The sequence below is a fragment of the Rhizomucor pusillus genome, assembly GCF_041956525.1.
Source record: "Rhizomucor pusillus strain CBS 183.67 unplaced genomic scaffold VTP01scaffold_17, whole genome shotgun sequence".
NCBI lineage: Eukaryota > Fungi > Mucoromycota > Mucoromycetes > Mucorales > Lichtheimiaceae > Rhizomucor > Rhizomucor pusillus.
Genome location: NW_027192159.1, coordinates 447,202 through 458,159, shown reverse-complemented (window position 1 = coordinate 458,159; position 10,958 = coordinate 447,202). Strand labels below are relative to the sequence as shown.

Below are 10,958 nucleotides of genomic sequence, written 5' to 3'. Positions count from 1 at the left end.
TTAACACTTATCCTCTCATCGAATTAGGCATATATCATTTATCCATGAGACAGCAGTAAAGCTACAAAAGAAGAGTAGAACATGGTCTAGCAAAGATGATATTAACACAATACATACGTCCAATCTCACAGAACTCTTGTTTTGTCCCTTTTTAAACTGTCTGATATCTCAGTGCAGAATAATTGAATGCTTATAGGAAAGACTTTCGAAAAAGCACCTCATTCAGCAATCGAATTATCCATCGTGATCAAGGCTGGCGTGGCATTCACCGAAGCGTATACGTTGTCATGCAATTACTTTGCCACCCAGGTATAATTCCCCGTCGCTTCGTTCGATATCCATGTGCCAGCAACTGCAGAAATCACATGAGCATCGATGCCGACATTACCAATAGACACCATATTCACTCTTGTAGGTAGCGTCGACAAGGAAGACACCGTAAACTTTCGCGCTCTTCAGGTGGCAAAAGAAAAGCTCAAGAAGACGGCGTTCAATATTATATTGGTATCGGATAAGATACCCTTGCTTTCCAAGTCTTAGGCTAATTTGGTCATGTTACCGGGCCTCTCCTTCAGCTGTTGCGAGAACTTTCTTCCGGTTGCTGATGTCCTTTGGTATGATCGCAATTCTCTGCCGCTACTTCTAAAGGCGTCTGTAATCAATTGGCCAAGCATTAGCCATGACCATACGATCAAGCACCGCCTTTTAACATTGCTAACAAGAGTACGTTGCTAGTGAAAGAACAGATTGCTAGTGTCGGCCGATGGATAGTCGTGCACGCCAACGACGTGATCGACCATCAAACGATCCCCAAGTAGCTTGCACTTGATGATATTGGTGCAGCCACAGCGCATAGGATTACGCTTAACTTTTCGTGTCTCAGCAGCCAGTTGTTGCCAGTTATTATTCCTGAAGGTATCTCCCGCTGTTGGAAATGACGATAGCAAATCCGGTGCTTTCAGCGTATTGCTGACGGTAGTTCTTCAATTCTTCGCGAGAAGTAAAGTGAGCATTGGTAGTGAGGACATTCCAAGTAAGAAAAAGGGAAGAAGCACAGTATGGCCGGCTCATTGTCCAGTTTCTTCTCCCCGGAAGCCACTTTTTGAAGGTCAACATTCGAATGACATTTCCTAAGCATAGAACATATTGTACTGTTACCTTGAAAACAAACAAGACACTATCTAACTCTAACGATTTGTCATGCAGCAGCTTCCAGCGTGTATGATTTATGCGCGTGTCCGAACACTGACTGCGTTTGTGTTGTCCCAGTGGTACCCTTCTTACCCCGCAAGTCACGATTTCGGAGAGTACGGAACTGCAGATTGCCTTTTCTTTTTCTAAACAGCTGGGTCATGTCACAGGCTATTGGGAATGTAAGAAAAGCTGAAGGTAGTCTGGCTTTAGATCGTATTAATATGTAAAATATAGACTGCATTAGCGTACGCTCGAGTATGGCACCTTGTTGATGCACGTCAAAGAACGCTAGGTCGTATGGCAACCGGAATTGCAACGACACTAATGGGTAAACATAAGCCGATTTATGATCCTGCGTGTAAGTAGTTAGCTTCGTTAAAGGAACAGCAGCGGCCTTATTAACGCTTGCAATCAATGATTATTAGCTGATTGCGGCGATTACGTTGTTGTTGTGAATGCGAAGGATGTCTTGGTATCCGGCAACAAGGCACAACAGAAACTCTACCGTCATCACACTGGCTATCCCGGTGGACTCAAAGAAATAACGTACAATGAGCTCAAGGCAAAAGATTGCACGGCAGCCATTCGCAAAGCAGTGTCGGGTATGCTGCCTAAAAACCGGTTACGTAACGTTCGTCTCGATCGACTGTATATTTTTGAGGGCGAAGACCATCCTTACAAGGAAAACATAATCAAACGCCATGGCTTGGAGCAGAACAAATAAAAGCACCAACGGACATGCATATTCCTCAGATTACCATCTCTGCATTTAGTACGACAATAGAAAAATAAACACAGACCACGCCCTTTTTGTTCGTATAATTCTGTTTTTAGTGTCATGAAAGAAATGCTGTACAATGAGTTCATTATATTATTCGGATAAGAGTTCGTTGACGTGCCAATCCTCATAGGTATTATCGGGTAAGAATCGTCGGATGATGAGTGGGATCTTTTTCTCTTTCAGTTCCTTCATTGCGATAACGAGAGGGTCGGATTCGCCGTCCAATTGTACCATCACTGGTGCATTTAAACTACACAAGCAGATATAATTTAAAATGAACATGTCTCATGTTTTCCTCCTTCTCGTTTCTTATTATACCTAATTTGCAACGCACGGGTACCGAGTACTCTTGCACGTTCATACTTTGTCATATAAGGTGTCGTGGTCCTGTCCTTTTTTTCTATTGGCGTCAATTCTACGCCATTCGCAGTAGCATCGTTCGCCGCCGTTCTCTCGTCTAGAATAGCAACTCCTTCTTCCACTTCCATGTCTTGTTCCTCTTGATTCTCGAATCCCTGCTCTCCGATTTGCTCATCGTAATCCTTTGCAAGCGGTCAGTTGAAATGCATCAACAACAATGACAGACGTTACGGTTTTTACCTGTTGTGCGTAGCTTTACGGAATCGTGTCAATGGTAGGTTTTTACAGTCTGATCTTGGCAAAACTTACCCATACGCATAATCCTCTTCGTACCCGTTATCCTCGTAATCTGACATTTTTGTGCACAAGACGAACCGCCGTAGGATGAACACCAAGCCATTGAACGTGACGCTGTTTCAATTGCCCAAAGGTCCGTGATGCGGCATTTCAAACGACTTTGATTGACAAATATCTCGAAGGGTGTTATTGGTGTCATCTTTATACAATATACATATAGAAAGAATCAAAATTAAATTACAAAGGAGATAATACATGGATGAATATAAAGAACTTAAGAGCAGTAGATAATGTAGTTGATTGGCAATAAGGAAACTGTGTGAGGGCATTACGTTCGTGTCTTGTGCTACTGTTGCCTAATCCATCTAATCCATCATGACATTTAATATCATCCTGATGGATCAAAATATAAATTTATGTAGCCTTCGTGCGAGATACAGCAACGAAGGCAGCGAACGCCCGTGTACAGTTTCGATATTTTATTCAAGGTGTTTGTTCCTCGCTGTGAATGAATTGCTTGCTACTGCCACTCGAAAGTGACCAGTCTAAAATATAATATTTGCTGAGCACCATGACTTTTCGTTGCTTTCAAAAATTAATAAGCATTATCCACGGTGGAAAATTTATTGTAAAGACTTTCTGTCTTGACTGCAAGGAGAAAATGGTGATACCGATGTAAAAGTGAGTGTACAGAATAATTTTCATTCATTTTAAATGTGATAATGGTGAGAAAGACAACAACAAGTCAAAAAGTGAAAAGAAATAAGAGAGGCAATGAGAAGAGGAGAGAAGAATAAAAAATGGGGTGCTATAGATCATCTGGAGCAAAACAAGGGAAAAAGGAGAAAAAGACAGATGCTTTTTACAAGATTGACACACAGACAAAAAGATGCAACAGGAGAAGGAAATATTATCACGGATACGGATAGAATGTGTTGTTGCCAATCAATGGCAAGCCAAATGCAAGTGAGTTTGCGCCATTTGAATACATCGAGCTGCTGCTTGTATTTCCAAATGCACCTGCGTTACTGGAAAGTCTTAGCGAGCCGAGACTTTGCTGCTGTCTGAGACGAGGAGGATGCTGCATTTGGTGGTGCTGTTGCTGCGGCTCTTGCTGTTGCGCGCGGTTAGGTTGTTGCTCTCGCTGAATCTTGCTGTGAATTCGCTTTCCACAGGGCGTGCTTCTAATAGACGGTAGTAATGGTCGGATAGCTTCGACAAGCTGACGGGAAAAATTAATGTAATCAGTTAAGAGATATAGGCGACAACTGCTGAGTGTACCTACCTCGAAACGTTGGTCTTGATCGGCGTATTCAAGACATGTTTGGATAACATAATTGGCAAATGAGTCTCTCAAGAGCTTTTCAATGCTGGCTTCGTTCATGAGCTCGGCTACAAGCAATCGCCTTGTTTCAGGCTCAGCTACTCTAATGCACTGAGGAGAGGATTGTCAGCCTGGAAACGTCCTGCTATGGGTAGACAGCGAACTTGTATGTACCTTTTCAATGACGTTGGAGCTGAATTTCTGTACGCTCAGGTCACAGACATGTTCCAAAAAGCATCGCACGAGGGTATCGGTATAGTGGATATCTCCAAGGTCCAAAACATATTGCACCACATAGTTACCAAACGGATCCTGCACAAGTGGCAGTGCGTGCCAAGTAATGACCTTGACCAGCTGATCCTGTAAAAGTAACAAGTAAATGTCTGTACATTACATGCGCAGCAACCCGTCTTGCGATAATGATTCTTTACCTTCTGTGCTTCGGATGCATAGTCTATGCAGCGCTGCAGGACACAGCAGCCATGACGATGGGTAGCGACCTGGATACAGTGCTCACTGACGGCATTGTAAATGAACTGCTTGTGTTCCGCTGATAAGCGATGCAGACATTTTTGAATAACATGGTTTCCGTTCAAGTCTTTGATAAGTGTCACGACGTTAGGTTTCAGAGCGATCGTCACTGTGTGGATCTAGAATCATGTCAGTCGCATACCTTGATAATTCCGTTTTTAGGATCCCCATACCTGCTGTGGTGTTGACAGAAACTCTATGAATCTCTGGACTGCACGCGTGCCATGCATGTTTAAGGAGATTCTTAAAAGATCAGGGGCTACAGTGTCAACGAGAATATCGCGCTGTGCATCGTCGCAATGTTCAATTAATTTCTGGCATAAATAGTTGCCAAAGGGTTCTAAGCTCTCCCTGCGTTAGAAAAAAATTTGCTCTCCTTTCTTTCGTGCAACTGTATAGTTCTTCTTTATACCTGTCATGAGCTCAACAAAATGTGGTTGTACTTCTTCGAAAATCAGTTCTAGTTGCTGTCGGTTCGGCTCTTCAAGCTTCTTTTGTAAGAATCGGCACCCATTTTGGTCTTTGCATAGGTCATATATTTTGCCCCGGAATTCTTCTAATCTTGCGCCTGCAAATTTGCTTGCTTCGTCGTTTGGCGCTGTAGGAACGGTTGCCTGGCTAGTCCTTCGACTGCCGTTGGCACTGCCGCTGTTGTTGTTACCGCTGCCGGTGGGCCGGATATCAGTGGGAAGGCGTTGGCCGGGTGCGAGGTTGGCACTTAAAAGCGCAGCGGCCGCCGCAGCTGCTTTCATACTAAATGCAGGCGATGCATTCGGTGTCAAATTATTCAGCATGGCGTATTGCTGGTACAGCGAAGAGTATAATGGCAGCGCAGGTAAACCTAGCGGATGTGGAGGAGGCAACCCGCCAGCGGCAGCGGCGGCAGCAGCAGCGGCAGCAGTGGTACTGTGATCCATTAGCGGCGGCTGAGATAAGGCAGCATTGTGAGAATAGGGACACTGGCTATCCAAAACGCAGAATCCATGTTGTTGGTATTGTGGACAAGAAATTTCCAAGTTATCAGCGGCAGCGGCAGCAGCAGCAGCAAACATCGCATCGTGCATGGATCCCGCCGTCATATGTTGCTGTTGTTGATACTGCGGCTGCGATTGTTGTTGCTGTCTCTGTTGTTGTTGATGGGCAGAACCGGCATAATACGAGCGCAGTGCAGCATCATGCAGATCCGAGTAAGAATGCGACGTCGTTAACCTGCTGTTTCCACTTTTGAATTTCATACTGGCCGGCAAATGGTTGTATTTGCCATTTCCCATGTCTGGCCAATTGTACGAGAAACGTCTTTGCTGCCCAATAAAAGCGGCCTGAGCACGTGCTTCAGGGAGGGAATCATCTGCGGAGAACGATCCCTCTGCATTCTCCAGGTACTGAGCCCAGGATTCACTTCTCAGGGATTCTACACTCTTGTTGTGGCGAGCAGGGCTACGTCGAAGCGAACTTGGCAAATCGAGTGCAGACGAAGAAGGAAACTAATGATTGATGCATAACTAAGCGATAATTTCCTCAGTCAAACGAACCAAAGACAGCTTACCAGTCCATTGTACCCTTTATCCTTGCTTGCAAGAGAGGATAGCTTCTCAGTGGAACCAGCGTATCTGCGCAGATATGGATCATTTCTTGGAGGTTGCGGGGTAGCAGGGAATGATGATAAATCTGGTATCCAAATGGCAAACATATTAAAACTTTAACAACATGGTCATGATCCTCTTCTCCCCAAAATACTTCACCTGACTTGTTGTCGAATAGCAAGCTCCTGGACAACAGATCGTGGATATTATTGGCACCGGCGGCGGCGCTGTCGGCCAAGGAGTTACCACCATGCCTTGTCGAGCAAGAGGAAGATGCGGACAAGGGAAGTTTGCGCTGCATTGATCCAACATCCACACTCATTGAACGGTGACATGGTTTAACATAATCATCATCTTGTTTGGCACCGGGTGAAGAATTTCTGCAAGCAAAAAAGTGCGTATAAGCAAATATCGAACAGAAAGTGAGCGAATGGCGTCAATTGGTTGCATACCTCCGTTCTTCAAAATTGTCAGTGTTGAGTTTATCAAAGACTGAACAGAGGCCGGACTCCTCCTTGTCGTCTTCCTTGGTGTCCAGGCCGTCGTTTGAATTACGTCGTGACTCTGACGTTTGTGACATGCTGGTTGCACAGCTATCGGAGGACGGAAGCGAGGGCGAGTGCCGACGAAAGGAGCTGGAGTCGTGCAAAGGATGGACGTTGCTGTACAATCCACCGTCAAAGAACGAATTCGGTAGCTGCTTTTGCTGGTGCGGGTGCTGCTGCTTTTCCTTTGTATCCATTGTGGGAGGAAGGAAGGAAGGAAGGAAGGAAGGAAAAAAGGAAAAGAGACAGAGAGTGGACAAGAAGGTATGGCAGTGAAGAAATTAAATGTTTTAGAGTCAAAAGAGAAACAAGTTGAAAGAGTGAGGGGAGAGAAAGGGAAAAAAGTTAGGGGCAAAAAACTTTGGATCTGCAAAGGCAAAAGAGAATGGTTAAAACCAGTCAACTTGGATTTTAAAGCCTCTCCTTCTTATCGCTGCAGGGGATGAATACACTGCTTATTTCGGGTACTACGGAGAAGGCCGTTCATAAACTGTCTCCTACGACACATGTGTTCATATCCCTGTAGCTTGCGCGTGGTAATGAGGGGTGATCGCTACCAGACAACTGTAGAGATGCTTCGAGCTCAAACGCAGCCGACCATTGTAGTGGAGAGAGAAAAATGGAGGATCGGTTCTTTTTCCCTTGATTATGCAGAATGGTCTTGACCAAATTGGGGTCTCCTCTGCCCATGGGATCCTGTGATGCAGTACAAAAAGGCGTCATATTCTGCTACAGTGCTACTACCAATTTTGGCGTCCAGCCATCCCAATGTGAGCCACGTTTCGTAACATCCTCGACGCCAATGTTACCTACATTACTCCAGAGTGTCAAGGTGCAAGCTATATGTACGGATTGTTGATAAAAATTCGTGCCTTGGATCAGCTCACTAAATTCACAGTTTCTGATGGACCTCGATGTTCCCCCGTCTGCGTCTACTGTAAATATTTACTAGTCTTTCCAGCAAACAGGACAGGGTGAATAATATGAGTTGTCACTTTTACCATCAGAAGACATAGTGTCTTCGTACATTTTCAACTTGACATATTCTGTGTAAGCTTATCTTTGTAATCGTTATTCCGTAGCTACTGCTCAAGTAATAGGATGAGATAGCCACAAATCGACAGAATAATGTCGTAAATTGATCGAAACTTCATCTTTGGCTGCCTCAGACGTTAAAGTAGTGAATACCGTCCACATAGCTAATAGGATAGGCAGAGAATTCCTGCTATCCCCTAAAACTTCCTTTGATCTCCAATTGGCTGCCTTACGTTGGGTATTTACCGCGACCCTTTCCAGGGTGGAATCGTCACTGGATAATACTTGTTATCCTCCCCCCACGGATCCTTGGAGGCTTCGTTGCTGCTCCGGAACCGAACAGAGCCTGCCAAATTATGCATGCATTTTTTGAATTGCCCGAATCTGCAGACAACTGTCGTCAGCACCCAGCCTTTTTGTCCAGGAAAAACGGCTTTGCATAAACGACAAAGGAACAAAGAATAACAAGATTGTTGTTAGACCCTACGAGATATTTAGTCGACTATTTTCCTCGAAAGAATCAAGATACTCCATTGTCTGTAAATACAGGGCAGTATCAATCTTAGAGGTGGTTTGCATCAAGCCAAGGGCGCCTGCACTGCTGCTACGTGACGCATTTTCCCCCGTTCCTTGTGGTACACGACGGATATAGACCAAACAAGTGGGACGTAACCTCGAGCCTCTTTTCCAGACCTTTCTCTTCACTGCTCCCTCTTGCCCCCCTCCCCTATATTACTGGCTCAACTCCCCACTTATATACACCAACTGCGCGAGACAACTATGAGTGGCTCGAGCTACATTGGCTCGAAAATCTCGGTAAGTTTACACACAAACTCGTCCATGCCAGACAACTCATGGTCGTGATTTCCGCGAAGCTCGTGTCGAAAAGCGATATCCGTTACGTCGGCTTTTTGCATGACATTGACGCTCAAAACAGCACGATAGCTTTAGAGCAAGGTAACGCTTGCAGAACCAGTATCGTGTCAAGTATTCCTAACTTGCTCCTCTTCTTCCAGTGGTATCTTTCGGCACAGAAGGGCGCAGGGGCGGTAATCCAGCCGAGGAGATACCGCCTTCTGACAATGTATTCAAGTGCGTAGTTTTTCGTGGTTCGGACGTGAAGGATCTTCAAGTGTTTGAGGCTCCACCGCCGCAAAAAAGGCAGCAGCAGCAGCAACGGCAACAGCAACAACAGCAATCCTCTTTGCCCCAGATCCCATCAAGTTATGTCAACAATGGATACCTGTCCTTTCCAAACCACGTAATGTCTTTTCCTTTTTTGAGCCGATTTAAAGTTGTTTTCAAAAAGCTGATTGCTTGTGCGTATTAGATGACCCCTATGTTCAGCGACCAAACCTACGGCGGGTACCCGTTTCCGCATCAATCGGCTGGCATGATGCCTCCGCAGTCTCAGCATCAAGGACCAGACCATTTACATCAGCCAATGCCTTTTCCGGTGATAAACTACCCATATGGCTCTGATCCGTATCGTCAGCAGCCGCCTTCAATGCCGCACATGATTGGCCACAACGGTTATTATCCACAGCAGCAGCAGCAGCCACAGCTCCCTCCACACAGCGGCATCAATGGTCAAGCGTTTCATACGACGCAGCATCAGCAGCAGCCGCAACCGCAAGCAGAGTCTGCTATGCAGATGCCAACATCTGGGGAACAGGTCTCGAAACCAGAGGCACTTGGTGCACCTAACGTAACTCAGAATATCCCGCCAATGTCGATGCCTTCGCCTTCCACGGCAAAAAAAGCAGCTACAACTGAATCCACGGGGACTTTGTATCCACCCAATACTGTACCTGAAAAACCACCTGCTCCTGATAAGGTAAGGGATATATATACCATGTTCTGAACGAAAATTTAATCTGGGGGACAGACTACTATCGTCGTTGATGAGAAAGAAACTCCACAGTCAGCCACGCCGAAACCTGACTTGAAAGACACGCCCGTCGCGTCTGCAGAAATAGTAAAAACCGAGAAACCAGCAGAGATTACAGGCACGGATACAATGGCAATGTCGGTCGAGAAATTGGCAAAGTCAGTGAGCGAGCTTGGAATTGGAAAGGACCGCGCTAACAGCAAGAACAATCGAGGTAAGCTCAACTTTACGTGTTTCTGGAGGCCCATTTCTAAGCCGAAACTGCTGTACATAGAAAAGCGAATGTCGCATCAGCATCCCACCAAGTCAAGCAGCCGCTCTCAAAGCACAAGAAAAAGTCGTCGACGTTCGCAAACAAACGGTGCCTCTGTGGTACCTGAGCAGGATTTTGACTTTGCCTCTGCGAATGCCAAGTTTGACAAGGAGCAAATCATGCGCAGCTTAGCAAAGAAATCCGACGAAACTGAGGGAGCAGGAGCAGGAGCAGGAGCAGGAGCAGAAGCAAGAAGAGAGAGCACAAGCTTGGACGAAGCAATTGTTATTCCCGAGGCGGATGTTTATTACGACAAGTCCAAGAGTTTCTTTGATGACATTTCTTGCGATGCCAAGGAACGCGCTGAAGCTAAAAAGTCAAGGTCAGTAGTTCACACTCGACGAACTCCGGTTTTGATGTTCTTTTTCACTGACGGTTCCGGTCCATGCAGCGCTGACTATCGCAGGAAGCATCAAGAGGAGAAGAAACTTAATTTGGAAACATTTGGAGAAATTTCTGTCGACATTGTCGGTCGCAACAGTCGTGGAGGAATAGGAGAAGGAGGAGGTCGAGGAAGAAACAACCGCCGTGCAAGTCGACGCCGCAATGTTGCAAAGTAGTATAGCTGTATCTTTATAATATAAAAGAATTGACAAAGCTGAATTATCAGGAGCAAAGATGCACCGAAAAGAAACGAGGAAGGGAGGTTATCGGAGAAACAAAAGACCTTTAGCACACTGTATCCAACTGAGCAATGATACATTTACTTACGAAAAAAGCATTCCGGGAATTTACCGGGGACCTCTCACGCACCTAACATATAATGGTATACTAAGTATTTTTGTCATATACAAGCGCACAGGAAACTCACCGTTTGACTGGTGGTGGGGGTGTGCTTCAAGAAAATCAGGACTTACGTCCGAAGGCGGCCTGTGGTGGAATAGCTGCCCCGGTTCGCATGATGTAATACAGCTGGGCTAAAAGAGTCCAATTGGTCAGAACTGAGTGTTCGATATTGGGCATTAGATCTTGAAGCACACATCGTGAATAATAAGCAAGATAATGCAAAAGCAAATATTGTTAAGCAATTGCACCAGGGGTCAAGACAGACGCTACAAGGGGACCGCTAAATCAGCTCGCACTTTGATCTAGCATAGAGTTGAT

The 10,958-nt window shown here is 45.5% G+C and overlaps 4 protein-coding genes across 4 annotated transcripts; 2 read left to right on the top strand and 2 right to left on the bottom strand.

Annotated features, from left to right (window-relative positions):
- Positions 1 to 1,120: 1,120 nt before the first annotated feature.
- VTP01DRAFT_3646 (mitochondrial 54S ribosomal protein uL13m) lies at positions 1,121 to 1,918 on the top strand (the record flags this gene model as incomplete). The annotated part of the gene is made up of 4 exons (XM_069382240.1): positions 1,121 to 1,148; positions 1,207 to 1,373; positions 1,429 to 1,552; positions 1,620 to 1,918. The coding sequence occupies 4 exons, from the start codon at positions 1,121 to 1,123 to the stop codon at positions 1,916 to 1,918; spliced, it is 618 nt and encodes a 205-aa protein (XP_069236388.1).
- A 147-nt stretch (positions 1,919 to 2,065) lies between these two features.
- VTP01DRAFT_3645 (uncharacterized protein) lies at positions 2,066 to 2,691 on the bottom strand (the record flags this gene model as incomplete). The annotated part of the gene is made up of 4 exons (XM_069382239.1): positions 2,066 to 2,225; positions 2,294 to 2,517; positions 2,576 to 2,588; positions 2,645 to 2,691. 4 exons carry the CDS (start codon positions 2,689 to 2,691, stop codon positions 2,066 to 2,068), a joined length of 444 nt encoding a protein of 147 aa, XP_069236387.1.
- An 854-nt stretch (positions 2,692 to 3,545) lies between these two features.
- VTP01DRAFT_3644 (uncharacterized protein) lies at positions 3,546 to 6,812 on the bottom strand (the record flags this gene model as incomplete). The annotated part of the gene is made up of 9 exons (XM_069382238.1): positions 3,546 to 3,854; positions 3,918 to 4,067; positions 4,131 to 4,316; positions 4,388 to 4,606; positions 4,661 to 4,827; positions 4,900 to 5,971; positions 6,034 to 6,155; positions 6,230 to 6,450; positions 6,523 to 6,812. 9 exons carry the CDS (start codon positions 6,810 to 6,812, stop codon positions 3,546 to 3,548), a joined length of 2,736 nt encoding a protein of 911 aa, XP_069236386.1.
- A 1,618-nt stretch (positions 6,813 to 8,430) lies between these two features.
- Positions 8,431 to 10,414, top strand: VTP01DRAFT_3643 (uncharacterized protein; the record flags this gene model as incomplete). The annotated part of the gene is made up of 7 exons (XM_069382237.1): positions 8,431 to 8,466; positions 8,526 to 8,607; positions 8,667 to 8,911; positions 8,981 to 9,487; positions 9,539 to 9,755; positions 9,816 to 10,176; positions 10,246 to 10,414. The coding sequence occupies 7 exons, from the start codon at positions 8,431 to 8,433 to the stop codon at positions 10,412 to 10,414; spliced, it is 1,617 nt and encodes a 538-aa protein (XP_069236385.1).
- Positions 10,415 to 10,958: the final 544 nt, after the last annotated feature.